The following is a 26,814-nucleotide window of genomic DNA, read 5'->3' as shown; positions in this document are numbered from 1 at the left end:
ATAGTGGTCCTAAAACGGAACCTTGAGGAACACCGAAATGTACAGTTGATTTGTCAGAGGACAAACCATTCACAGAAACTGATATCTTTCCGACATATAAGATCTAAACTAGGCCAGAACTTGTCCGTGTAGACCAATTTGGGGTTCCAATCTCTCCAAAAGAATGTGGTGATCGATGGTATCAAAGGCAGCACTAAGGTCTAGTAGCACGAGGACAGATGCAGAGCCTCGGTCTGACACCATTAAAAGGTAATTTACCACCTTCACAAGTGCAGTCTCAGTGCTATGATGGGGGCTAAAACCAGACTGAAGCATTTCGTATACATTGTTTGTCTTCAGGAAGGCAGTGAGTTGCTGTGCAACAGCTTTTTCTACAATTTTTGAGAGGAATGGAAGATTCGATATAGGCCGATAGTTTTTTAAATATTTTCTGGGTCAAGGTTTGGCTTTTTCAAGAGAGGCTTTATTACTGCCACTTTTAGTGAGTTTGGTACACATCCGGTGGATAGAGAGCCGTTTATTAAATTCAACATAGGAGAGCCAAGCACAGGAAGTGCTATAGTACTAAAACACTTGAGTGTCTCTCTTGATCCTAGGTCCTGGCAGAGTTGTGCAGACTCAGGACAGCTGAGCTTTGGAGGAATACGCAGATTTAAAGAGGAGTCCGTAATTTGCTTTCTAATGATCATGATCTTTTCCTCAAAGAAGTTCATGAATTTATTACTGCTGAAGTGAAAGCCATCCTCACTTGAGGAATGCTGAATTTTAGTTAGCTTTGCGACAGTATCAAAAATAAATGTTTGATTGTTCTTATTTTCCTCAATTAAGTTGGAAAAATAGGATGATCGAGCAGCAGTGAGGGCTCTTCGATACTGCACGGTACTGTCTTTCCAAGCTAGTCGGAAGACATCCAGTTTGGTGTGGCGCCTTTTCCCGTTCCAATTTTCTGGAAGCTTGCTTCAGAGCTCGGGTATTTTCTGTATACCAGGGAGCTAGTTTCTTATGACAAATGTTTTTAGTTTTTAGGGGTGGAACTGCATCTAGGGTATTGCGCAAGGTTAAATTTAGTTCCTCAGTTAGGTGGTTAACTGATTTTTGTCCTCTGACATCCTTGGGTAGGCAGAAGGAGTCTGGAAGGGCATCAAGGAATCTTTGTGTTGTCTGAGAATTTATAGCATGACTTTTGATGCTCCTTGGTTGGGGTCTGAGCAGATTATTTGTTGCGATTGCAAACGTAATAAAATGGTGGTCCGATAGTCCAGGATTATGAGGAAAAACATCTACAACATTTATTCCATGGGACAAAACTAGGTCCAGAGTATGACTGTGGCAGTGAGTAGGTCCAGAGACATGTTGGACAAAACCCACTGAGTCGATGATGGCTCCGAAAGCCTTTTGGAGTGGGTCTGTGGACTTTTCCATGTGAATATTAAAATCACCAAAAATTAGAATATTATCTGCTATGACTACAAGGTCCGATAGGAATTCAGGGAACTCAGTGAGGAACGCTGTATATGGCCCAGGAGGCCTGTAAACAGTAGCTATAAAAAGTGATTGAGTAGGCTGCATAGATTTCATGACTAGAAGCGCAAAAGACGAAAACATCATTTTTTTTTTTGTAAATTGAAATTTGCTATCGTAAATGTTAGCAACACCGCCGCCTTTGCGGGATGCACGGGGGATATGGTCACTAGTGTAACCAGGAGGTGAGGCCTCATTTAACACAGTAAATTCATCAGGCTTAAGCCATGTTTCAGTCAGGCCAATCACATCAAGATTATGATCGGTGATTAGTTCATTGACTATAACTGCCTTTGAAGTGAGGGATCTACCATTAAGTAGCCCTATTTTGAGATGTGAGGTATCACGATCTCTTTCAATAATGGCAGGAATGGAGGAGGTCTTTATCCTAGTGAGATTGCTAAGGCGAACACCGCCATGTTTAGTTTTGCCCAACCTAGGTCGAGGCACAGACACAGTCTCAATGAGGATAGCTGAGCTGACTACACTGACTATGCTAGTGGCAGACTCCACTAAGCTGGCAGGCTGACTAACTGCCTGCTGCCTGGCCTGCACCCTATTTTATTGTGGAGCTAGACAGTTAGAGCCCTGTCTATGTTGGTAGATAAGATGAGAGCACCCCTCCAGCTAGGATGGAGTCCGTCACTCCTCAGCAGGCCAGGCTTGGTCCTGTTTGTGGGTGAGTCCCAGAAAGAGGGCCAATTATCTACAAATTCTATCTTTTGGGAGGGGCAGAAAACAGTTTTCAACCAGCGATTGAGTTGTGAGACTGCTGTAGAGCTCATCACTCCCCCTAACTGGGAGGGGGACAGAGACAAGTACTCGATGCCGACACATCTTTCTAGCTGATTTACACGCTGAAGCTATGTTGCGCTTGGTGACCTCTGACTGTTTCATCCTAACATCGTTGGTGCCGACGTGGATGACAATATCTCTATACTCTCTACACTCGCCAGATTTGCCAGATTTAGCTTTAGCCAGCACCATCTTTAGATTAGCCTTAACGTCGGTAGCCCTGCCCCCTGGTAAACAGTGTATGATCGCTGGATGATTCGTTTTAAGTCTAATACTGCGGGTAATGGAGTCGCCAATGACTAGGGTTTTCAATTTGTCAGAGCTAATGGTGGGAAGCTTCGGCGTCTCAGACCCCGTGACGGGAGGGGTAGAGACAAGAGAAGGCTCGGCCTCAGACTCCGACTCGCTGCTTAATGGGGAAAACCGGTTGAAAGTTTTTGTCGGCTGAATGAGCGACACCGGTTGAGCATTCCTCCAGCATTTCCCTCCAGAAGCCATGAGAAAGTTGTCCGGCTGCGGGGACTGTGCGAGGGGATTTATACTACTATCTGTACTTACTGGTGGCACAGACGCTGTTTCATCCTTTCATACACTGAAATTACCCTTGCCTAACGATTGCGTCTGAAGCTGGGCTTGCAGCATAACTATCCTCGCCGTAAGGCGATCGTTCTCCTGTATATTATGAGCACAGCGACTGCAATTAGAAGGCATCATGTTAATGTTACTACTTAGCTTCGGCTGTTGAAGGTGCTGACGAACCATGTCCAGATAAAGCGTCCGGAGTGAAAAAGTTGAATGAAAAAAAGTTGAGGGAAAAACTTAAAAATATAAACGGTCATTAAAAAATAAAAACCGTAAAGTTGTCAGGTAGCAAAGTAAGGTTGGCAACAAGACGCACAGCAACACGTCTGCAAGTTCAAGAGGAAGTGACGGTGCAGAGTAGGAATAATTGTAAGGATCCTATTTCTCAGTTGCATTGAGCAACCATAAGCAACAATCTGTTGCTTATATGCGTAATTGAGCATTCTGAATACTATTTTACAATAGCATAGCCACGCGTAATCATATGGATAAACAATTGTTAATAGTCATTACGTTTTTACATAGTTTATCACAATATACAGTAAATTGACTGAAAACCTATCACACGCTTGTCCAATCGCAGAGGATAATTTGTTATGTCATCAGTAAATATGAAGATTTACCTGTAGAGGTTTTGCATGACCAAGGAGTCACTCACAAGGAGTCACGGGGAGAGTACTAAATGTTATGCTCTATTACATTTTAAATATCTAAATCCCCTGGAAAGTAATAGCAGGCACGGTGAACCATGGAAAGAATATAAAAACATATTTAAAAATGAAGATGCTGTGAGCTGAAACTGTGTTAAAAGGGAAAGCTAAAAGTGAGGAGGGAAAACTCAAAACACTTGTTCATGAAAAAGAATTAGACTTTTTATTCAATCAATCACTTTCCAATATTTCACCCACTGCATATAGGCACAGCTATAGCCTAGGCCTACTATACCTGTTCAAAATGTATCACTGACTACAGTTCATTCAACTAAAATCTTTATGTCACAAGGTTTTTATGGCTTTGCATTGTAGTGTCAGCTAGTAGTCAAGTCTTTACATTATTAAGTGCATTGTATTAATTGATTTTATGTCTGAATATTGTGATAAGCCTCTGTGTGACTGTTTCTCTGTCGTTTGGGAGTGGTCAGGTTCAGGCCGTATCCATCCGCTGGACTATCTCCTGCACTACCTCCAGCTCCAGAGGGACTATTTTCTCTGTCAAAATAGACGTTGTACCTGGGCGATACTTGTATCTCCTCTGCCTGAGCGAAAGAAAGAGAAAAGAGAGAGACAATAACAAAAAGAGAGAGAAGATAAATGAATCACTGTTCTGTCAAAGAACAATAGTTTTTGAAAATATGCTGTCTAGACTAATACTAGCAGAAGCTGAGGATGGTGACATAATTTACCTCTTATCTTTGTACTCTGACTCCTGGTATGGCCTGATGTAGTCCACCCCCTGTTTAGTGATGACACAGATATCTATGTTGTTTCCTGAGCCCAGGTCACTCATGATTCCAGAGTGGATGGCATCCCTGACCAACTCCTTAGCCTCCTCTATCTAGTAGGACACAGGGAGTGGGAGTGAGGGGAGGTAGGTCTACAATACATACAGCTTAATGTAAACAAATCTGATGCCTTCTTTATGGGGAGTCCAATGACTAAACTCTTTAGACTTTAACTTTATTGATGCAAAGGCATATAAACTAAATGTATGACAACCCATAGCCTGCCTAAGGAAGTCTCTTACCTCCATATTAGGTTTGAACTTATCCTCCAGAATCCCCAGAGCGGCCAAGTCACCAGACCCTACACAAAACACAATTCAATGTCAAACACAAATAGGAATCAACTGAATGTAATTATGTAATTATTTGATTTATTGACTAAAATGGCCCAAACTATAACAGTATATGGGTGTATGCTTATGTATGCTTGACACAGTAGCAGTCCCTCACCCATTGCAAGGTATGGCACATTGTCTATGCTCCCATAGGGCCCCACTTTGTAGAGGTGATTACCAGTGCAGTCCACCCCTCCTAGGATTAGACTGGCCCCTATCTGACCCCGGTACCTATGAGAGACATAAGAGACATTATAACCACATATTTTGAATCAAGTGAATTATCCACATAGAATGTAGCTAGTGAAAATGCATTCATCCTCTGTCACCACACACACCTGAAAAGCATGTCCTGCAGAATGTTTACTGCCATCACGACACGTGGGTTCCTGCCGCTGTCCATAGAAAAGATGGTGAGGTTGGAGGAGAGCAGGTCGGTGGTCTTCTCTGTATCCGCTGCAGTTCCTGCACCACAGCAGCTGACAGAGGGAGTAGGCAGGAGAGAGGACGGAAAATGGATCCAGCTATGAATATCTCAAATAGAAGTGACAGTTTGTGTTGTGGGAAAAGCCCCCAATTTTGTACTTATTATTCACTTGTTTCTTACAACCAATTGTGTTCCACAACTAAGCCACACCACACTACCCATTACAGGTGTAGGCCTACTCACTATATATTGGGGGAGATGTAGTGGATCTTGGCACACATCTTATCAGCCACCACTTCACCAGAGGTGGCCCGTGTGTCTGCTCCCAGTACCACTCCATTCTGCACAAATGAACAGCATACACATAAATATACTGAACAAAAATATAAACGCAGCATGCAACAATTTAAAAGATTTTACTGAGTTACAGTTCATATAAGGAAATCAGTCAATTTAAATTAATTCATTAGGCCCTAATCCATGGATTTCACATGACTGGAAATACAGATTCGCATCTGTTGGTCACAGATACTTAAAAAAAACTGTAGAGGCATGGATCAAAAAAACAGTCAGTATCTGGTGTGACCATTTGACTCATGCAGCATAGAGTTGATCAGGCTGTTAATTGTGGCCTGTGGAATGTTGTCCCACTCCTCTTCAATGGCTGTGCGAAGTTGCTGGATATTGGCAGGAACTGGAACACGCTGTCGTACATGTCGGTCCAGAGCATCCCAAACATGCTCAATGGATGACATGTCTGGTGGGTATGCAGGCTATGGAAGAACTGGGACATTGTCAGCTTCCAGGAATTGTGTACAGATCCTTGCGACATGGGGCCGTGCATTATCAGGATCGGGTCACGGTATCTCTGTGCATTTAAATTGCCATAAATAAAATGCAATTGTGTACATTGTCTGTAGCTTATGCCTGCCCAACACCATAACCCCACCGCCACCATGAGGCAGTCTGTTCACAACGTTGACATCAGCAAACCGTTTGCCCACATGCACGTAGTCTGTAGTTGTGAGGCCGGTTGGACGTACTGAAAAATTCTCTAAATGACGTTGGAGGCAGCTTATGGTAGAGAAATTAAACTTAAGACATCTGTGGTATTGTGACAAAACTGCACATTTTAGAGTGGCCTTCTATTGTCTCCAGCACAAGGTGCACCTGTGTAATGATCATACTGTTTAATCAGCTTCTTGATATGTCACACCTGTCAGGTGGATGGATGATCTTGGCAAAGGAGAAATGCTCACTAACAGGGATGCAAACAAATTTGTGCACAAAATTTGAGAGGAATAAGCTTTTTGCACATATGGACATTTCTGGGATCTTTTATTTCAGTTCAGGAAAACATGGAACCAACACTTTACATGTTGCATTTATATTTTGGTGAAGTGTAATTAGAATACACTTCACCCATTATTGCAGACACAATATGGATATTAATTCAAACAATTGAATAAAAAATTAAAGCAGAATACATTAAATGAGACCATTATCCCATCGTCAATGTGAATCATTTGTACCTTACACAAAACTCCAGCTATGGTGGTCCCAGTCTTCATCGGTTTAGGTGCCTTGGTCTGTCCTCCCTGAAGCAGACCCTCCAGAGCAACATTTCTAATTGATAAAGCCAAGATTAAGTTTATTTATCATACACACTGAAATACAATGTCAGTACCAACAGCATCACTAGAACAGATAAATACAAAAATGCAATCAGCTGAAAAACACATATACTTTCATTTGAATGAAGGTAGCCTATTTAAAACAATATAGTTTTATTGACAAAAGTATATATATTTAGACTTTCCGAGAGAGAATTACTTTCACTTTCGATATAGGCTTGGTATAAGGGATAAATAATTGCGAAGTTTCACTATTTACAAGAAATAACAACATTATTATTCTGCTCAAAGATTCAAGGGAAATCATACCTGGAGACGTTCTCAAAATTAAATCCCGATGCGGGTGTTTCGACAACATTTGATAGCGCCATATCTGGAGACGGTTACTTTGGACTCGTGAGATTTTGACTTCCCATCGATTCTGTATTTCAAATCGCTTGAGGTCGCTCTTTTCTTGATCCGATGTTTGTGACTGAGGGACGCAGTTTTATCTCTCATTTTTCTATCCGTGTTTTCCAACAATGGAAAAACGTTTTATGGACTCTCAAATCAAAGGAGTTAGTACAGGCGTAAGTAATTTGTTTTTCATATTTTGTACCCAATATTGTTACAACTTTTTTTCTAAATTGAAGCTGTGATAGACAATGCATTTTGCGACCAATTTACCTGAATTTGATGTGTGATTGATTTTAATTCTAACGTTAGCCTGCCTTGATGTTAATTAATTAAAGCCTAGAGCTGAAATTCAGGGAAACGTTTAGACATTTAAGTTTATATTAATAATGAGAACTTTACTTCGTACATTTCCTACGAACAAAGTGCTGAATTTACTTTCGTTTTCGAGTCATTCATGTCCAACTCAAGCTCAGCGTAGAAGACACTTTGCAACTGATTTAAAATCAGTTTAGCCTCCCCAAATCCCAACCATATACAAAAGGAGGAAACACTGACCTCAGATAATATATAATAAAAAAGTAATAAATATATTATATCAGCTATATATTATATTGTTTGTTCTATCCCTATCTAAATGATGATACATGTATTGATAGGTTTTGATGCTCTGCATGTGATCTCCTACAGACCACCATCTTGGCGGTGACGTTCAATGGAGGGGTTATCATCGGCTCAGATTCCAGGGCGTCCATTGGAGGGTGAGTAGCTTCAACACCTGGAATCAAGTTATTAATATTGCCCCTCCTTTCCTCTAGACATGTCTTTATGATAGTTCTACTGTCAAATACAAGTCTGTGACACGCAGCATATGAAATATATATGGCCGTCATTGTAAATAAGAATGTGTTTTTAACTGACTTGTATAGTTAAATAAAGGTAAAATAACATATAGCAATATATACATTGGAATGTGTCACCAGGAGTCTATCTAGTGTGTCTCTGTCTCCACTTCCCCCACAGGTACTACGTGTCCTCTAAGACCATCAACAAGCTGATCCAGGTTCATGACAGGATATTCTGCTGCATCGCCGGCTCCCTGGCAGACGCTCAGGCCGTCACCAAGGCTGCCAAGTTCCAGATCTCCTTCCACAGGTATAGACCACCCTGTCCCTTTCCCTATCTCTGTCCCTGGCCCTGGCTGGTTCAACATAGCTCAGGATGGTTTATATCAAACTAATTAGGCTTGAATGATGTGTGATTGATTTGAATTATTATTACCAATAGGGGGACCTCCATTTTAGAGGTGGTCTTAGTAGTAATGTGCAGCCTACGTTGACATTTTAGTCATTTAGCAGACACTCTTATCCTGAGCAACTTACAGTAACAATTAGGGTTAAGTGCCATGCTCAAGGGCACATTGACAGATTTTTTTTTGGTTACTGGTCCGAAGCTCTTAACCGCTAGTCTACTGCCTCTTGAACTACAATAGACATAGAAACAAACTGTGGAATAATCCTGATGCTAAATGATGACACCCATGTCTTCTCTGTGTCTGCTCTGTGTTGTAAGTATCCAGATGGAGTCCCCTCCTCTGGTGAAGGCAGCAGCGTCCATGTTGAAGGAGCTGTGCTACAACAACAAGGAGGAGCTGCAGGCCGGCTTCATCACTGCAGGCTGGGACAGGAAGAAAGGGCCACAGGTGAAGCCCTGGGGCATAACAAACAGTCAAACAGACAAATAGAATGGAACACAAAAGAATAGAACATTACACCATTTCTGACTGTTATCTCACCCGTAGGTTTACACAGTGGCCCTGGGCGGTATGTTACTCAGTCAGCCGTTCACCATCGGAGGATCAGGCAGCACATACATCTACGGTTACGCCGACGCCAAATACAAACCTGACATGAGCAAAGAGGAGTGCCTACAGTTTGCTACAAATGGTAAAAGTTGATTTTCCCTTTAGGCTTCCTTGTTTTATCCGAATGGCACTGTTTTTATACAGGATAAAAGACGTCAGATATTGAATAATATATATATATATTTTTGGAAAACATCTTCCAGTGGAGTGGGACAGGAGAGTGATTGTAGGATGGGTTTGCTATGGCATTATTGGCACTGGAACACAATAGACCTGTTTCCTGAAAATGTGGAAAGATATGGTCTCATACCCATCTCTGCCTGCCGTCTGACCTATTTTCCTCTCTTTCCTCCCTCCCCCTTCTTTTTCTCCTGCTCACCCCACCTAGCTCTTGCCCTGGCTATGGGCAGAGACAATGTCAGCGGGGGCGTGGCACACCTGGTAGTGATCACGGAGGAGGGGGTGGAGCATATTGTCATCCCTGGAGACAAGCTGCCCAAGTTCCACGACGAGTAGTGACACTTCAATCAGCCAATCGAATGTGACACTCTGTGAGATTAATTTGGAACCTTCACCCAACCATTCACTGTTGTTCATACTGTACATGTCGAATTTGGTGTTCATAGGCCTAACTATTCACATCAGTTTTGGGACTGTGGTTAGAAATAAACACTAATGATATCCAAGAGTCCAATGTGAGAATCTTCTCTGCTCCTGCCTATGTGTTTTCTAATCCACACTGTGTCCACTCTGTTTCTGTGCTTTATATATTTTTTTATCTAATGACCTTTGTATGGAATTAATAAAATCAAAGTAAAATATATCTACACTGCGTGTAAGTAAGTGTGTTTGATTAGAAATGTGTCAATCTGACAGTCCCCACTATAATTGAATAGGCTATTTCTGAGGGAATACGCCCCATTTACTTTGAGGCATCATTAGCAATAGATTAGTAAATATGTTCAAATCAAATTTTATTTGTCACATGCGCTGAATACATCAGGTGTAGTAGGCCTTACAGTGAAATGCTTACTTACAAGCCTTTAACCAACAATGCAGTTTTAAGAAAAATAATAGTTAAGAAAATATTTACTAAATAAACATATGTAAAAAATGTAGATAAAAGAGCAACAATATAATAGCAATAACGAGGCTATATACAGGGGGTGCCAGTTCCTGAGTCAATGTACAGGGCTACAGGTTAGTCGAGGTAATAGAGGTAATATGTACACGTAGGTAGGAGTAAAGTGAACCTGTTATAACTAATGCGTACTTAAACCCGTGTTTACATGACAGCATACAAATCATTACAATTAGTAAATATTGGTACAACTTAAAACTGTTATATGATGAGTGAGGCGCACAACCCAACATGATACCCCCAAGACATGCTAACCTCTCACCATTACAACAACGGGAGATGATCGTTTTATATTTATGCTTCTGTAACTTTCTCACTCATCATTATTCACGATTCTTTCAAGACTATCGGTAATCATGGAAGCATCCACATTTAATGTAGAAGTGTTTAGAAACATATTATATTCTTATTTACAATAAAAGTGACTCCAAAATGACACAATACATTATTTACCATTCCTTTCTATTGGGCACAAAATAATCTGAAACGCATCCAAAACAAACACCAAATGCATCCAACAACTTTGTAGAGTCACAAGTGTGATGTAGTCATTGCGTGCTAGGAATATGGGACCACACTACTTAATTTTAGACTACTCTACTACACATATAACTTAATCTGTCCCGATACTTCTGTTCCCCTAAAATGGAGGGACTATGTACACAAAGTGCTGTAATTTCTAAACGGTTCACCCGATATGGATGAAAATACCCTTAAATTAAAGCGGGAAGCCTACACTTTAACCTCATAGTCATAGTATCATTTCAAATCCAAAGTGTTGAAGTACAGAGCCAAAACAACAACAAAAATATTTTCTCTGACCCTGTACTTTTGGAGCTCTGTATGTTTCTTGTGAAATGATTTCAGCCTCTCACCGACAATCTAACTTTCACTTTCACTTTCTTCTGGAAAATGGTGGACCAGACAGAAAGGTATGACGGCTCCTTTCTCAAATATCTTTAGTAGTTGATTCTAAATACAACATTCTAGTTTAATAGCAATCGTTCGCGTATGTCCTAAATGAGGCGTCGTTTGGTTTTAAATTGCATGTTTTCTTTTTCTTTCCATTTCGCGTTGAGTCAATAGGCTTCTCACACACCGTGCTCACTGAACAGGTATCAACGCGACCAGCCACTTACTATCTATCGTGCGCAAAAATAAGGTGCTTCAAGATGTTAGAAGAATCATCAGAGCCAGGGTGGCTATCTGAAGAAGTAAAAACTGGGGTGAGTATAATTTGATGACATGTATGGAGGTGGAAATGATATCAGCCTATAATGTTGGGGTGTTCATTCTGTTTTTGCTTATTTATTTGTATGAATGTATAAATATAATCTATTGCCTTTTCCAAATGTGAGTCAGTCTCAAAGTGAACTTAGCAGTGTTGAGTCATTCAATTGAGTCATTTAATTATGCCCTCAAGACAGGTTGGAAAGCGCTTCATCAATATTGTGTCTGTTTTCCTTTCAGACCACCATCATTGCTATTGAGTTTGATGGAGGGGTGGTGCTGGGCTCTGACTCTCGAGTGTCTGCTGGGTAAGTAGCTGTTCCGAGTCTTTGAAAGCCAATCATTTATTATGAACATTCAAAAAGTGATGGTCCTCCCTAAACCCTCTGTTTTTCCTCCATCCATCCTCCCTCTTCTCTCCATCCCTCACAGGGAGACTGTGGTGAACCGGGTGATGAACAAGCTCTCTCTCCTCCATGACAAGATCTACTGCGCCCTGTCAGGCTCGGCTGCGGACGCCCAGACCATCGCTGAGATGGTCAACTACCAGCTGGATGTGCACAGGTATTACCCGTGTTACCCGCAGCATGGCTATTTATTGTGGTCGACAATAGCTCTAGTGCTATGTATAACACATTTGGTTGAGTTAAATGTATGGAAAAGGTTAATAGGCCTTCACTGCGCATTTTCTCATGTTCTCATGGGGGTTTGCCTTTATACAGTAGATGCAGTTAAACAATTCTGCTATTGAGCTGTGGCTTATGTGACTTGTGACCTCTTTAACTCAGCATTGAGGTTGGAGAGGATCCTCAAGTTCGTTCAGCTGCCACTCTGGTGAAAAACATCTCATACAAGTACAAAGAAGAGCTGTCAGCGCATCTCATTGTTGCCGGGTGGGACAAGAGAGGAGGGGGACAGGTCAGTCATTATATAGAAATGCCACATTTATAAACACTAGTGGTGCAGTGATCTAAGTCACTGCATCTCAGTGCAAGAGGTGTCAATGCAGTCCCTGGTTCAAATCCAGGCTGCATCACATCCGGCTGTGATTGGGAGTCCAGTAGGGCGGCGCACAATTGGCCCAACGTCGTCTGGGTTTGGCTGGGGTAGGCCGTCAATTGTAAATAAGAATTTGTTCTTAACTGACTTGCCTAGTTAAATAAAGGTTCAATTTAAAGAAATCTGTATTTATTTCTTTATTGTGTCTATTTCAGAAAATGTTCTTGTATCTGGAACATTTTAACTGATCCCTGAAGCTCAGAAGAGGTCATTTTGAATTCAATTGACAATTTTGTAATAGTTTAGAGTATACGCTCAAATGATATTTTAGTACAATTAGTACATAATCAAACTCACAGTTGCATCAAACTCACAGTTGTTCACTAACTTGCATAATATTTTTCCTACTTCAGAGTTTGCAAGGTTACTGTGCTCAAGCATTCCCCACTCATTGTCCCCTCCCAGGTGTATGTGACCCTGAATGGCTTGTTGTCCAGACAACCCTTTGCGGTCGGCGGCTCTGGAAGCTCCTACGTCTATGGGTTTGTTGATGCAGAGTACCGGAAGGCCATGAGCAAAGAGGACTGCCAACAGTTTGTTGTCAACAGTGAGTATACTTTAAATAAAAAAATTAAAGTATACTTTTAAAATACTCATATGTATTGATATACCTGTATGATCTAAACAGCATGAATTAGACGCTATTAAGATGTTGTGTCATTTGTCAATAATATACTCTCCCTCTTTCTTCATATCTCCTCTCGTTTAGCACTTTCATTGGCTATGAGTCGAGATGGTTCCAGCGGAGGTGTGGCCTACCTTGTCACTATCGATGAAAAGGGTGCAGAGGATAAATGCATTCTGGGCAATGAGTTGCCTACTTTTTATGATCAGTGAAAACTGGGTTGTGAAAACAGTAACACTCAAGTTGTTATAAAACAGTGAATGAACATATGGCCACCTTACAAACAAACAGTACTATTCAATCTACACAGGAAATAGAATGTTTGGATAGGGGTATGAATCATGCTGGCACAATGTTAAATATTCTCATCCCCACATCACTACACATACAATTTCAAAATTATTCATAATAGTTACGCCCTCTGTTGAAGACACTGATTTTATTTTGGGTACCCGGGGACGTCATGCTGGACTGTGTCTTTGGGTGATTCACAAGTCAATAAACCATCTCTCAATTAAACTTTCTTTGGATATTTCTCCGTATGTTTTTTTCAACCCCAAAACAACTATTCAAGAAGTGTTCTGCCATCATCAAAAGTTATGGTAATTTTTGTTATTACCCGTATATAAGCCATGCACTGGTAAGGCCATGGAAATATTTGTAGCAAATTGTATTCAGTTTAGGTGATCATGAGTCATCAGTTACCAAGTGGATATGAAGCCAGAAGGTTTTATTTATCAACTCATTGTTGACTTTTGTGTTCATTAAAATTGGACATTTAGGGTCTAGTCTATGACAGACCTACATTAGCCTACTTAGGTTCTCCTAGTTAGTGATCAAGATCAAATAATAGACAATATATCAGCCATATCTACGGTGTTAATCAGGTCACAGACATGGCCAAGTATATCTGTGGACTGTGGGAACTGTTACCTCACCTGAACACCAAATTGCGCCAAAGTGGGGAGCGCTCAAGAGACCACATGTATACACTCTTAGAAAAAAGGGTTCCAAATGGGTTCTACGGTTGTTCCCATAGGATAACCAGGTATAACCTTTTTTGGTCCCAGGAAGTACTCTTTTGGGTTCCATGTAGAACCCTCTGTGGAAAGGAATCTACATGGAACCCAAAATGGTTTTACCTGGAACCAAAAAAGGTTCTTAGAAGGGTTCTCCTATGGGGAGAGCCCTTTTAGATTCAAGATCACACTTTTTTAAAGAGTGCAGGATAAAGCTAAGTGTGCGAGCATTATTGTCTGGATTTTATTATGGCACAGAATACAAGCTAAATGGAAAAGTGCATAATATTGTGGAATAGAATTCCCCCTCTGGTTAGGGCTTATCGGAAATTGAAACTGAAACTAAAACGTAGCCTCTGAAAACAACTGAAAAAGTTATTTCAGTGGAAAGGATCTTCGCGAATTCGGGGACTTGCCATCTCTCACCTTTTAATTCATAAGTTATTGATTAAAACAAATTTTAGACTATAAAAATTATGTTTAGAACGTGCGCGTTCGCTATGGCTGTAGGTCTATGCATTGACATAACCACATTGGCTTTCGGCGCATCTATTTCCAAAACTGAACCAAGAACTTTTGATACTTTCGGAAATGTGGTGCGTCTCTGGGTTGTAGCGGGGATTCGATTAGTTCTACTACTCGGTTTATCACTACTCACACTAGGATCGATAAAACCCGCATACAAGCGCTGGTTAGCGGTGCACTGTTTCCTTGCCCCGGTCTATGAGACTGGGCGACTGATGCTGTATGGAGGTTCACCGGAGAGCGCGTATGGATCGTTGGGGGGTCCAAGTTTGTGGCTATTGTGTACCGTGGCAGCAGCTGCAGCAGCCTTGTTTTGGGAGACAACTTTCCCTGACAGCAATGGAGAAAGTAACGGGAAAGAGAAGACGCAAAAGGCACGAGTGCTGTTCATGAGAGTCCTCATCTTCTACAGACCTGACACCCTCCTTTTGGTTGGGGCATTTATATTCCTGTCACTGGCAGTCCTTTGTAAGTATTTCATTGTTGTTTTGACAAAATTACTGAGTATCATATTGTAATGAAAAAGGCCTCGAACCCTCGACCTTCTAGCCCGAAGTCCAGCGCGCTATCGACTGTGCCGCAAAAGCATGCTCGAGCGGTACAATCGATATCCGCGCTTATAAACCCTGGGTCGTAGTAATATGATGATGATGGTGAGTATGATGAAGATGGTGATTATGAAGATTACAATGATAATGATGGTGGTAGTGGTGTGTGTTTTCAGGTGAGATGTTCATCCCATTCTACACTGGAAAGGTGATTGACATCTTGGGTACCCAGTACAAGTGGAATAACTTTCTCACAGCTATCATCCTCATGGGGCTTTACTCTTTGGGAAGGTAAGCAGATACAACAGAGAGCTTCTGTTTTTCACCACTACGGTCTTTATCAATTTTGCACATTGCATATTGTAGTATGTATAATGTATGTATGTAAAGGTTATTGAATACACTGATTTCGCTGCTGCAAGTTAACATTATTTAAACACTGCTGTAGCTTATGGTGTATGTTTGTTTCAGCTCTTTCAGTGCAGGCTGCCGAGGAGGCCTCTTCATGTGTGCCATCAACAGCTTCACCTCTCGAATGAAAGTAGAACTGTTTGGGGCCCTGGTGAAGCAGGACATTGGCTTCTTTGAGACCATCAAGACAGGTAGAGACACGTGTATGATTATCCCAAACAGTAACTAATGATCAGTATGCAATCTGTTGTCTTGCTTGAATGTGTGGCACCCTTTTTTGTTCATGAAATTACTGTAATTGAAATGCACTTTCTATTTAACTTATTTTGTCGTCCAATGGACTGTACTCTTATGCGTGGCTGAACGTCTCTTGAAGACCCCACTTGTTTGTTCTTCTATGTGCCTTGGTTATTCAACGAAGTTGTAACTTTCACCTCTGAACTCTCGTAGGTGACATCACGTCCAGGCTGTCCACAGACACAACTCTGATGGCTCGGGCGGTGGCCCTAAATGTCAATGTCCTACTGAGAACCCTCATTAAGACCGTGGGTATGCTGTCGCTCATGATGAGCCTGTCCTGGAAGCTCACTCTGCTCATGATGATGGAGACACCCATCACTGGCCTGTTGCAAAGTGTCCATGACAACTATTACCTGGTATGGTACACTGTATCTGTAACCTAAAAGGGTTATTCGGCTGTCGCCATAGGATAACCATTTGAAGAACCATTTTTAGTTCCTTTTAGAACCCCTTTGGTTCCAGGTAGAACCTTTTCTACGGAGGTTCTACCTGGAACCCAAAAGGGTTCTACCTGGAACTGAAAAGGGTTTTACCTTGAACCAAAAAGGGTTATTCTATGGGGACAGCAGAAGAACCCTTTAGGAATCCTTTTTTCTAAGAGTTGTTTGTGTCCAGATCAGAAGGTCCTGAAATGATATATTGGTCCCTACAATGATTTGCTGAAATGATCTAATGCAGAAGGCCCTGACATTTTTGGTGTGAATATACAGTACATGAGAAGGTGACTGCTAAATGTACTGGGTAACCGTATAAAATAGAGTCTAGTAAATGTTATTGTGGATTGACTGTTCCTCAGAGGCTCTCTAAGGAGGTTCAGGACTCTATAGCCAGGGCGAACGAGGCAGCGGGGGAAACAGTTGGCGGAATCCGGACCGTCCGAAGCTTCAGAACTGAACAGCATGAGGCTGGTCGCTATAACGACAGGTTGATGGACACCCACAATCTCAAGACCAGGCGGGATACCGTCAGGGCAGTCTACCTGCTCCTGAGAAGAGTGAGTATGCAGGGATCACTCCCTGTCCCCTTATGCTCAGAAGCAAGAATAATCAAGATCAAGAATAAGGCAAACTGCCAGTCAACAGTTCTTGTGATCTTCAGTGCACGTACTGTGTATTTGTGTGTTACAGCTAACAGCGCTGGTAATGCAAGTGGCCATGCTGTACTATGGCAGACTGTTTATTCAGCGAGGTCAGATGAGCACTGGCAACCTGGTCTCTTTCATCCTCTACCAGTCTGATCTGGCAGACAATATCAGGGTACGCTAATGCTACTTTATCTATGTGTCTCAGCCCCAGCGAGGCAAATGTCTTATCAACAACCGTTAACGTTCCATCGACCCTTTAGAGGTGAATAAATATTACAAGTTTAATGGCAATGCATTTATTACTAAGTACATCATGTAAAGGTTGCTATAGAGATGAGAAATATCAATGTTAGGGAATACAAAACACATATTTTTAATAGTGTAGAAACTGTTAGTCCAAAGACCAACATGTATTGAGTTACGATGACACAATTATGTACAATAAATCTGCCCTCTGCCCTCTCAGACTTTGATTTACATTTTCGGCGACATGCTGAATTCAGTGGGGGCAGCTGGTAAGGTGTTTGAGTACCTGGACAGAGAGCCCCAGGTCAGCACCAAGGGGACCCTCCAACCAGAGGCCCTGACTGGACACGTCCACTTCAACAACATCTCCTTCTCCTACCCCAACCGCCAGGAACGTAAAGTACTGCAGGTAAAGCTCACCTGGGAGGAGGGTAAAACACAAGGCAATCCTAACGGGCAGTTTCATCATCACCATATTTTTGCCTTTCCTTGTGCCATTGCTGAGGTAGTGTGTCATTGGCTCTCTGCTTGTGTTAGGGCTTCTCTCTGGAGTTGAGGCCAGGTCAGCTGACTGCTCTGGTGGGGCCGTCAGGAGGGGGGAAGAGCACCTGTGTCAGTCTGCTGGAGAGGTTCTACCAGCCTCAGCATGGAGAGATCCTATTGGACGGACTGCCACTGCAGAGCTACCAGCACCACTACTTACACAGGAAGGTAATATAGACAGCAACCAGCACCACGAGCAACACACCTGAACAGCAAAGTCATAAGACTATACCTACACAGATATAGCCACTTTTACATCTCTAGAGAAAGCATAGCAGTCAACATAACTAACTTTACTGTGCCTTTATGGCTACCAACTTTACAAGAATTTTCGCAGGAGATGAAACACTGCATTTGTTTTGATTGGCTGATTGGTGATTGGTTTTGCCCTACCAGGTGGCCATGGTGGGCCAGGAACCTGTTCTGTTCTCTGGGTCCATCAAGGACAACATTGCCTACGGTCTGGCAGACTGCTCTCTGGAGAGGGTACAGGAAGCTGCTCGCAGAGCCAATGCCCACAGCTTCATCAGCCAACTGGAGAAAGGTTATGACACAGGTACACTGGCCCATGATCAATGACAAATAGGAATATTACATACAGTACCAGTCAAAAGTTTGGACACACCTACTCAATCAAGGGTTTTTCTTTATTTGACTATTTTCTACATTGGAGAATAATAGTGAAGACATCAAAACTATGAAATAACACATATGGAATCACGTAGTAACCAAAAAAGTGTTAAACAAATCAAAATATATTTCAGATTTTAGATTCTTCAAAGTAGCCACCCTTTGCCTTGATGACAGCTTTGCACACTCTTGGCATTCTCTCAACCAGCTTCACCTGGAATGCTTTTCCAGCCGTCTTAAAGGAGTTCTTACATATTCTGAGTAGTTGTTGGCTGCTTTTCCTTCACTCTGCGGTCCAACTCATCCCAAACCATCTCAATTGGGTTGAGGTCAGGTGATTGTGGAGGCCAGGTCACCTGATGCAGCACTCCATCACTCTCCTTCTTGGTCAAATAGACCTTACACAGCCAGGAGGTGTGTTGGGTAATTGTGCTGTTGAAAAACAAATGATAGTCCCACTAAGCGCAAACCAAATGGGACGGCGTATTGCTGCAGAATGCTGTGGTAGCCATGTTGGTTATGTGCCTTGAATTCTATATAAATCACTGACAGTGTCACCAGTCAAGCACCCCCACACCATCACACTTCCTCCTCCATGCTTCACAGTAGGAACCACACATGCGGAGATCATCCGTTCACCTACTCTGCGTCTCACAAAGACACAGCGGTTGGAACCAAAAATCTAAAATTTTAACTCATCAGACCAAAGGACAGATTTCCACCGGTCTAATGTCCATTGCTCGTGTTTCTTGTCCCAACCAAGTCTCTTCTTCTTATTGGTGTCCTTTAGTAATGGTTTCTTTGCAGCAATGTGACCATGAAGACCTGGTTCACACAGTCTCCTCTGAACAGTTGATGTTGAGATGTGTCTGTTACTTGAACTATGTGAAGCATTTATTTGAGCTGCAATCTGACGGTGCAACTAATGAACTTATCCTCTGCAGCAGAGGTAACTCTGGGTCTCCCTTTCCTGTGGCAATTATTTCATAGTTTTGATGTCTTCACTATTATTCTACAATGTAGAAAATAGTAAAAATAAAGAAAAACTCAAATGAGTAGGTGTGTCCAAACTTTTGACTGGTACTGTATATCACTGCTGGATGACCACAAGGAGAGACTCGATAAATGTATTGTCTGTCTGTCTATCTACTAGATGTAGGAGAGCGGGGAGGTCAGCTGTCCGGCGGTGAGAAGCAGCGTATCGCCATCGCCAGAGCTCTGATCAGAGAGCCACAGGTCCTCATCCTGGACGAGGTCACTAGTGCACTGGACACGGAGAGCGAACACATGGTACGGCATCCCTCACATGAACCATATAGCTTTAGCCTTCCATCGTTCATACTCTCAATATGGTTAGTGCTATTGGTTTCATGTACATACTACGTAGATATAGCTAGCATTTACATTCTCAATAGGGTTAGCGCTAGCTAGCAGTTTCACTCAGTTCCCTCTATCTCAGGTCCAGGAGGCCCTGGCTAGCTGCCCCTCGCAGACCCTGCTGGTGATTGCTCACAGGCTGAAGACCATTGAGAGGGCAGATCAGATCATTCTGATTGACCAGGGGACTGTCCAGGAGCAGGGCACTCACCAGGAGTTGATGGACAGGAAGGGGAGCTACTACAAACTAAGAGAGAGACTGTTCACGGAAGACGACATGTCACATTGACCAAAACAATGCTACTGTTTGAACTGTAAATAGTGATGTCATTTACTGACTCTCTCTCTCTGACCAATACTCACTACCTCTCAATATACTGTAAATTGCAATTCGATGTAAATATTGGATATCGTTATAGATTGTCTTTTTCATAAAAGATGGGCACTTCTGTTGGTGATATTTTGAGTTGTTTTGATTTCATTTATTGTCTCGTTCTTCCTTTCACTTTATTTGATTTTGGAAAAAAAGAAAAGGAGATGTTTGATGAATAAATAGAGGGGCAGTGAGTGACCCTCGTTATAAAACCATGATGTTCTGAAGCAAAGGTCTATTATATTCAAATCGAATCAAATGTATTTATATAGCCCTTCTTACATCAGCTGATACCTCAAAGTGCTATACAGAAACCCAGCCTAAAACCCCAAACAGCAAGCAATGCAGGTGTAGAAGCACGGTGGCTAGGAAAAACTCCCTAGAAAGGCTAAAACCTAGGAAGAAACCTAGAGAGGAACCAGGCTATGAGGGGTGGCCAGTCCTCTTCTGGCAGTGCCGGGTGGAGATTATAACAGAACATGGCCAAGATGTTCAAATGTTCATAACTGACCAGCATGGTCAAATAATAATAATCACAGTAGTTGTCGAGGGTGCAACAAGTCAGAACCTCAGGAGTAAATGTCAGTTGGCTTTTCATAGCCGATCATTCAGAGTATCTCTACCGCTCCTGCTGTCTCGAGAGAGAGTCCTGAGGCATGGTCCTAGGGCTCAGGTCCTCCGAGAGAGAGAAAGAAAGAGAGAGAGAGAATTAGAGAGAGCATACTTAAATTCACACAGGACACCGGATAAGACAGGAGAAATACTCCAGATGTAACAGACTGACCCTAGCCCCCCGACACATGAACTACTGCAGCATAAATACTGGAGGCTGAAACAGGAGGGGTCAGGAGACACTGTGGCCCCATCCGATGATACCCCTGAACAGGCAGGATATAACCCCACCCACTTTGCCAAAGCACAGCCCCCACACCACGAGAGGGATATCTCCTATCCAAGAGAAGAAATCATCTATTAAACATTTTAACCTCTCGCTAAACCACCTCTAATTTAATCTGACACTCGTTTTACATTTCCTGTACACATCCATATCCATTGTTGTGAATGCTTTTGTCTAAGTGTAGTATCAGTGTGACAGACTTGCCGGCAGCCATTTTGTGGCGAAGTGTAACCTAAGCATTGGTTTAGAGATAAAATGTTTGCTGGCATTTTTATTGTGCATGAGCTTTTGTCTTCTTTTTGTGGGTTGTCTGATCCACATGAGTGTGTATATGAGCACATTTTATTGTGGTATGGGATGAATATTTGTTATTTTACCACACAGAGCGCAAAGTCTTGGAAAGTCCCCAGAGGCCCGTCCCTTTTTATTTTTTCAGATGTTTTTGGCAGGCTGCCTGGCTGCACCATGGCTAAAGCCACAACACGATGTCAGTACTCCACCTCCCCCTACCAGAGGCTAATAACACATAGACCTTATGCGATACTGGCAACCATTTTATGACCAGATCTGTGACTAGTACACATCACCATGAAATGGCGGCAGTGGAGTCTCGTACAAATATTGAACATTTCCTTTTGAGAATCCTTAACACTAATCTGGAAAACACTTGCAGGTGTTTTCAAGTATTCACTTAGTCAGTGTCTGCATTGTCAGTTAGCCATACAGTATTGTCTTCTCTCCCTTTAGGTTGGTGCCTTATTAACAACAATCCACCTACCCACTGCCAAGGAGGGAGGGAGGGAGGGAGAGAGAGCACAATGGGGAAATACCAGCAGCCATTTCATCTCAAGACCTCCTGGCATCTCAAAATGGCCGACATCTTGATCTATATCTGACATGGGTGAAGTGGCAATTGTGTAACCACTCCATACCGAATCCGTTGGCTTGCAATCACACCACGTTGGTAAGTCCCTTCTGCCTTTGCTTTCTCTTTCACATTAGTACACATCACCAAGAAAAACCAAGCCAAGCCCCGGGTCTTGTGACTGCTTATCTGGTTGTACACAGACTTGCTCTGGTGTAGTCATTTGAGAATAGTCTTAGCAAATGAAGCACAACTTCCTAGCCTCATCGCTAGCATCACTTTAGGTAACTCATGTTGATGGTGAGTCACCACGTTGACCTGACAGAGGAGAGGATATCAAACATAGTGGCGGTAAATGAATAGCAGAGGTAAACTGTTATGAAAGATGAAACTAGAGTAACCAGTTTGCAGACACAGAGGTGGCACACACCGAACCAAACTAGGCAGATGATCTAAGATCTCTTAAACTAGACTGTACCATTTACTGAATTTGTTGTACATGCAGCAGCCAAAGTCCATTTCAATATCCAATAATACTTATACAGTATATTGATGTTGGAAGTGTAATAATCATGAGATACATGACATTCGTGAGATAACTGTGATGTAGCCACATTCATCAATTTCAACGATTTTACTGAGTTACAGTTCTTATAAGGAAATCGGTCAATTGAAATAAATAAATTAGGTCCTAAACTATGGATTTCACATGACTGAGCAGAGGCACAGCCATGCCCACCCACTTGGGAGCCAGGCCCAGCCAATCAGAAGGGCTTTATTACAGACAGAAATACTACTCAGTTTTGCATGCGCCCTCAAAACTTGAGACATCTGTGGCATTGTGTTGTGTGACAAAACTGCACATTTTAGAGTGGCCTTTTATTGTCCCCAGCACAACGTGCACCTGTGTAATGATCATGCTGTTTAATCAGCTTCTTGATATGCCACACCTGTCAGGTGGATGGATTAACTTAGCAAAGGAGAAATGCTCACTAACAGGGATGTAAACAAATTTGTGTACAAAATTTGAGATAAATAAGCTTTTTGTATGTATGGAACAGTTCTGGGATCTTTAATTTCAGCTCATGAAACATGGGACCAACACTTTACATGTTGCGTTTATATTTTTGTTCAGTATATTTTTTATGTAATATATATCTAAAATATATATTTTCTCAAGTTTGCATTGTCAGTAAGACATACAGTGTTGTCCCCTCTCCTGTCCCATAAGTTTGGTGACTTATCGACAACAATCCACGTACCAACTGACTATATGGGTACCAACAATGAGGGAGGGAGCAGGGAGGGAGGGAGGGGACAAAGAGGAAATACTATCTCACATACAGGAGGTGCATGCCATGCATACACATACAACATACATAAGTCCCCTTGCACAAAAGTTTCAAGACAATTCAGTCGACAAAAGTAGAGGCTGAAGACTGCGACTACCATCAGTCCACACTGAAATACATCACTGTCCTACCTTCAAATCAGCAGTGTATATGATTGAACCTAATTAAGGCAAGTTTAGAACCTGTCTTGCTCTGTTGTGTTGGTTTGTGACCGTTGGTGTCCCTGAAACCTAGAGAGAGGTTCCCTCTCCTACAGATGCTGTGGAGCTAGTGTAACAGATGGAGAAAAAAAAGCTCACTCTACAGCAAGCTTGAAATGTCACGGCTGGGGCCACTCAAGCACGGCTGGGGCCACTCAAACAGGACATCTTAAGTGGCTTAATCAGTTGGTAACGTTGTCAAGCAGGGTGGTCACGTGTGTTGCGACGCAGAACCTCCTTGGTTCAAGCCAGCAGTTACACAGCAGGGAGGGTGACCGTTAGCAGCACACTGACCTGTGAAACTGGCACTGAGGTGATACAGAGAAGACCATTGATACAGTATGCTGCACTCAAATCTGGCCCTGCAATCCCCGGTTCATCAATGAATGCTGCATGTTATGGGACTTTACTTTCAGGTGACCCTCTAGTCTACATCATAATGTTTTGTCTGACCGAGGTTGATCTTATTAGCGAAGGGAAAAAATTTACCTCTGAACGCACCAGTGGGTGTTATTGTTATGCAGTGTTTAATGCTAATTGATTTGAGTCAGCTTCCATTTACAGAAGTGTACGTCTCTGGCTGCTGTTGAAAATGTTGCATTTGGGTTCAAAAGACACTGTGATAAACTGTTCCTTGTCTACCATTCACTAAAAGAACAGGACAGAGAAAACAATTGATCTATTAGGCTTCTTAACCATGTCAGTCTATTTTGGAGTGCAGGCACAGCGGTCAGAACAGTGCCATGCTGCTTTTGGTGGAGTAGACTGCACCAGCCCACATATCTTCACAGTGGGCCCCTTTGGCTCAGTCAACAAGGCCCCATTCACCACTATGGGTTTGTCTTAATCTTCACTATTATTCTTATCAATTTGTATGCTTTCCCTGTGACATTGAGGAGTTGTTAGATACACGAAGATGGTATTGTGTTTTACATAATGTAGTATGTAAACATAATTCCCTCCTCCTCTGCGCTCCCTGTGTCTGAGTTTGAATGAAGACAATTGTAGAGTGAGGACATCTTGGTAGATGAAAGATAAAGTAACATGTCTGGATATATTTGTATGGTTAGTATGATTTTGTTCAGTTCAGGATCTGGTGACCTTGCAGCATTGGCTGTTTTCGAAGATCGTTATAAACCTAATATGAACGTAACTTTACCTATATCTATTCACGGGAGAATAACATTAATAGTGTAAATGTAGGCCAACTAACTCCTTTTGTGCCTGTGTTTATTTTGTTAGGAGGAGGAGGCAAGCAGTTTGTGCGGGACGCCATAACATCTGGTATCATGAACCAGCTGGCATCATGAACGACCTGGGCTCTGGAAGTAACGTGGACCTGTGTCATCAAACATGATGGAACTTTTTGAGACCTCCAGAAGCCAGAGGTGGCCCCCACTACTACTACACTCTTTTCTCACTATTTAGATAAAGCATCCATAACTGGTTACCAGTTGCTGTAATTCAAACACTGCAAATGGTCATTATTTTTTTATTTTTTTATTTTACCGTTATTTTACCAGGTAAGTTGACTGAGAACACGTTCTCATTTGCAGCAACGACCTGGGGAATAGTTACAGGGGAGAGGAGGGGGGATGAATGAGCCAATTGTAAACTGGGGATTATTAGGTGACCATGATGGTTTGAGGGCCAGATTGGGAATTTAGCCAGGACACCGGGGTTAACACCCCTACTCTTACGATAAGTGCCATGGGATCTTTAATGACCTCAGAGAGTCAGGACACCCGTTTAACGTCCCATCCGAAAGACGGCACCCTACACAGGGCAGTGTCCCCAATCACTGCCCTGGGGCATTGGGATATTTTTTTAGACCAGAGGAAAGAGTGCCTCCTACTGGCCCTCCAACACCACTTCCAGCAGCATCTGGTCTCCCATCCAGGGACTGACCAGGACCAACCCTGCTTAGCTTCAGAAGCAAGCCAGCAGTGGTATGCACTGAAGAAAAATATAAATGCAGCATGTAAAGTGTTGGTCCCATGTTTCATGAGCTGAAATAAAAGATCCCGGAAATGTTTGTTACTCGGATAAACTGTCTGAGTCTGTTCAGCCAGTTGGGTTCTCAGTTCATCGCGCAGACAGAAGTAAATATCTCTCTGGGAAGAAGGGCAGGGGCGTGTTTCATGATTAACTACTCATGGTGTGATTGTGATAACATACACGAACTCAAGTCCTTTTGTTCACCCGACCTAGAATACCTCACAATCAAATGCCAACCGAATTACCTCCCAAGAGAATTCTCTTCGGTTATAGTCATAGCCGTGTATATACCCCCTCAAGCCGATACCATGACGGCCCTCAAAAATTTCACTGGACTTTATGCAAACTGGAAACCACATATGCTGAGGCGGAATTTCTTGTAGCTGGCGATTTTAACAAAGCAAATTTGAGGAAAACGTTACCGAATTTTTATCAACACATTGACTATAGTACACGCGCTGCTAAAAAACTCGACCACTGCTACTCCAACTTCCGCGATGACTACAAGGCCCTCTCCCGCCCTCCCTTCTGCAAATCTGATCACGAATCGATTTTTCTCCTCCCTTCCTACAAGCAGAAACTCAAACAGGAAGTACCCGTACTAAGGACAATTCAACGCTGGTCTGACCAATCGGAATCCACGCTTCAAGATTGTTTTGATCACGCGGACTGGGATATGTTCCGGGTAGCCTCAGAGAACAACATAGACGAATATACTGATACGGTGACTGAGGTTATCAGGAAGGCTATAGGAGATGTTGTACCCACTGTGTCGATTAAACCTACCCTAACCAGAAATCATGGATAGATGGCAGCATTCGCGCAAAACTGAAAGCACGAACCATCGCATTTAACCATGGCAAGGTGACTGGGAATAAGGCCGAATACAAACAGTGTAGTTATTCCCTCTGTAAGGCAATCAAACAGGAAAAACGTCAGTATAGAGACAAAGTGGAATCGCAATTCAACGGCTTAGACACGAGACCCATGTGGCAGGGTTGACAGACAATCACGAACTACAACGGGAATACCAGCCACGTCGCAGACACCGACGTCTTGCTACCGGACAAGCTAAACAACTTCTTCGTCCGCTTTGAGGATAACACAGTGCCACCAACGTGGCCCGCTACAAAGGACTGTGGGCTCTCCTTCTCCATGGCCTACGTAAGTAAGACATTTAAGCGTGTTAACCCTCGCAAGGCTGCCGGCCCAAACGACATCCCTAGCCGCGTCCTCAGAGCATGCGCAGACCAGCTGGCTGGAGTGTTTACGGACATCTCTCCCTATCCCAGTCTGTTGTCCCCACATGCTTCAAGATGTCCACCATTGTTCCTGTGC

General features: G+C 42.6%; 4 protein-coding genes and 1 long non-coding RNA gene across 5 annotated transcripts; 4 read left to right on the top strand and 1 right to left on the bottom strand.

The window, feature by feature from the left end:
* Window positions 1-3,748: 3,748 nt before the first annotated feature.
* Window positions 3,749-7,242, bottom strand: LOC139554652 (proteasome subunit beta type-7-like). The gene is made up of 8 exons (XM_071367645.1): window positions 7,105-7,242; window positions 6,694-6,787; window positions 5,405-5,502; window positions 5,073-5,213; window positions 4,850-4,965; window positions 4,642-4,700; window positions 4,301-4,452; window positions 3,749-4,153 (listed from the first exon to the last, which is right to left on the bottom strand). Exons 1-8 carry the CDS (start codon window positions 7,164-7,166, stop codon window positions 4,042-4,044), a joined length of 834 nt encoding a protein of 277 aa, XP_071223746.1. The 5' UTR covers window positions 7,167-7,242; the 3' UTR covers window positions 3,749-4,041.
* On the top strand, window positions 7,226-9,871 carry LOC139554654 (proteasome subunit beta type-6-B like protein-like). The gene is made up of 6 exons (XM_071367647.1): window positions 7,226-7,364; window positions 7,879-7,949; window positions 8,212-8,343; window positions 8,761-8,890; window positions 8,990-9,134; window positions 9,441-9,871. Exons 1-6 carry the CDS (start codon window positions 7,317-7,319, stop codon window positions 9,566-9,568), a joined length of 654 nt encoding a protein of 217 aa, XP_071223748.1. The 5' UTR covers window positions 7,226-7,316; the 3' UTR covers window positions 9,569-9,871.
* Window positions 9,872-11,021: 1,150 nt separating this feature from the next.
* LOC139554633 (proteasome subunit beta type-9) lies at window positions 11,022-13,626 on the top strand. Its single transcript, XM_071367597.1, has 7 exons — window positions 11,022-11,125; window positions 11,280-11,419; window positions 11,664-11,731; window positions 11,856-11,987; window positions 12,212-12,341; window positions 12,888-13,029; window positions 13,192-13,626. The coding sequence occupies exons 2-7, from the start codon at window positions 11,366-11,368 to the stop codon at window positions 13,317-13,319; spliced, it is 654 nt and encodes a 217-aa protein (XP_071223698.1). The 5' UTR covers window positions 11,022-11,125; window positions 11,280-11,365; the 3' UTR covers window positions 13,320-13,626.
* An 864-nt stretch (window positions 13,627-14,490) lies between these two features.
* LOC139554651 (antigen peptide transporter 2-like) lies at window positions 14,491-20,378 on the top strand. The gene is made up of 11 exons (XM_071367644.1): window positions 14,491-15,119; window positions 15,376-15,490; window positions 15,671-15,801; window positions 16,061-16,266; window positions 16,707-16,904; window positions 17,038-17,166; window positions 17,461-17,649; window positions 17,778-17,951; window positions 18,180-18,339; window positions 19,567-19,703; window positions 19,873-20,378. Exons 1-11 carry the CDS (start codon window positions 14,603-14,605, stop codon window positions 20,077-20,079), a joined length of 2,163 nt encoding a protein of 720 aa, XP_071223745.1. The 5' UTR covers window positions 14,491-14,602; the 3' UTR covers window positions 20,080-20,378.
* Window positions 20,379-21,891: 1,513 nt separating this feature from the next.
* On the top strand, window positions 21,892-24,966 carry LOC139554657 (uncharacterized). The gene is made up of 2 exons (XR_011670872.1): window positions 21,892-22,025; window positions 24,721-24,966. It is a non-coding gene; the product is annotated as an uncharacterized lncRNA (long non-coding RNA).
* Window positions 24,967-26,814: the final 1,848 nt, after the last annotated feature.

Source organism: Salvelinus alpinus, chromosome 26 (genome assembly GCF_045679555.1).
Source record: "Salvelinus alpinus chromosome 26, SLU_Salpinus.1, whole genome shotgun sequence".
Classification (NCBI taxonomy): Eukaryota; Metazoa; Chordata; class Actinopteri; order Salmoniformes; family Salmonidae; genus Salvelinus; species Salvelinus alpinus.
Note: the sequence above shows the minus strand (reverse complement) of the source record. Positions and strands in the feature narration are given on the sequence as shown.

Excerpts from the sequence above, each read along its gene's own strand:
- LOC139554652 (XM_071367645.1), bottom strand. The coding sequence starts at position 7,166 with ATGGCGCTATCAAATGTTGTCGAAACACCCGCATCGGGATTTAATTTT. Across the intron at positions 4,701-4,849 it reads TGTGCCATACCTTGCAATGG|GGTCTGGTGACTTGGCCGCT; the intron begins GTGAGGGACTGC and ends TGTTTTGTGTAG. Across the intron at positions 4,154-4,300 it reads TCAGAGTACAAAGATAAGAG|GCAGAGGAGATACAAGTATC; the intron begins GTAAATTATGTC and ends TCTTTCGCTCAG.
- LOC139554654 (XM_071367647.1), top strand. The coding sequence starts at position 7,317 with ATGGAAAAACGTTTTATGGACTCTCAAATCAAAGGAGTTAGTACAGGC. Across the intron at positions 7,950-8,211 it reads TCCAGGGCGTCCATTGGAGG|GTACTACGTGTCCTCTAAGA; the intron begins GTGAGTAGCTTC and ends CTTCCCCCACAG. Across the intron at positions 8,891-8,989 it reads ACAGGAAGAAAGGGCCACAG|GTTTACACAGTGGCCCTGGG; the intron begins GTGAAGCCCTGG and ends TCTCACCCGTAG.
- LOC139554633 (XM_071367597.1), top strand. The coding sequence starts at position 11,366 with ATGTTAGAAGAATCATCAGAGCCAGGGTGGCTATCTGAAGAAGTAAAA. Across the intron at positions 11,420-11,663 it reads CTGAAGAAGTAAAAACTGGG|ACCACCATCATTGCTATTGA; the intron begins GTGAGTATAATT and ends TTTTCCTTTCAG. Across the intron at positions 13,030-13,191 it reads CCAACAGTTTGTTGTCAACA|CACTTTCATTGGCTATGAGT; the intron begins GTGAGTATACTT and ends CCTCTCGTTTAG.
- LOC139554651 (XM_071367644.1), top strand. The coding sequence starts at position 14,603 with ATGTTTAGAACGTGCGCGTTCGCTATGGCTGTAGGTCTATGCATTGAC. Across the intron at positions 15,491-15,670 it reads GGGCTTTACTCTTTGGGAAG|CTCTTTCAGTGCAGGCTGCC; the intron begins GTAAGCAGATAC and ends TGTTTGTTTCAG. Across the intron at positions 18,340-19,566 it reads GGAGAAAGGTTATGACACAG|ATGTAGGAGAGCGGGGAGGT; the intron begins GTACACTGGCCC and ends TCTATCTACTAG.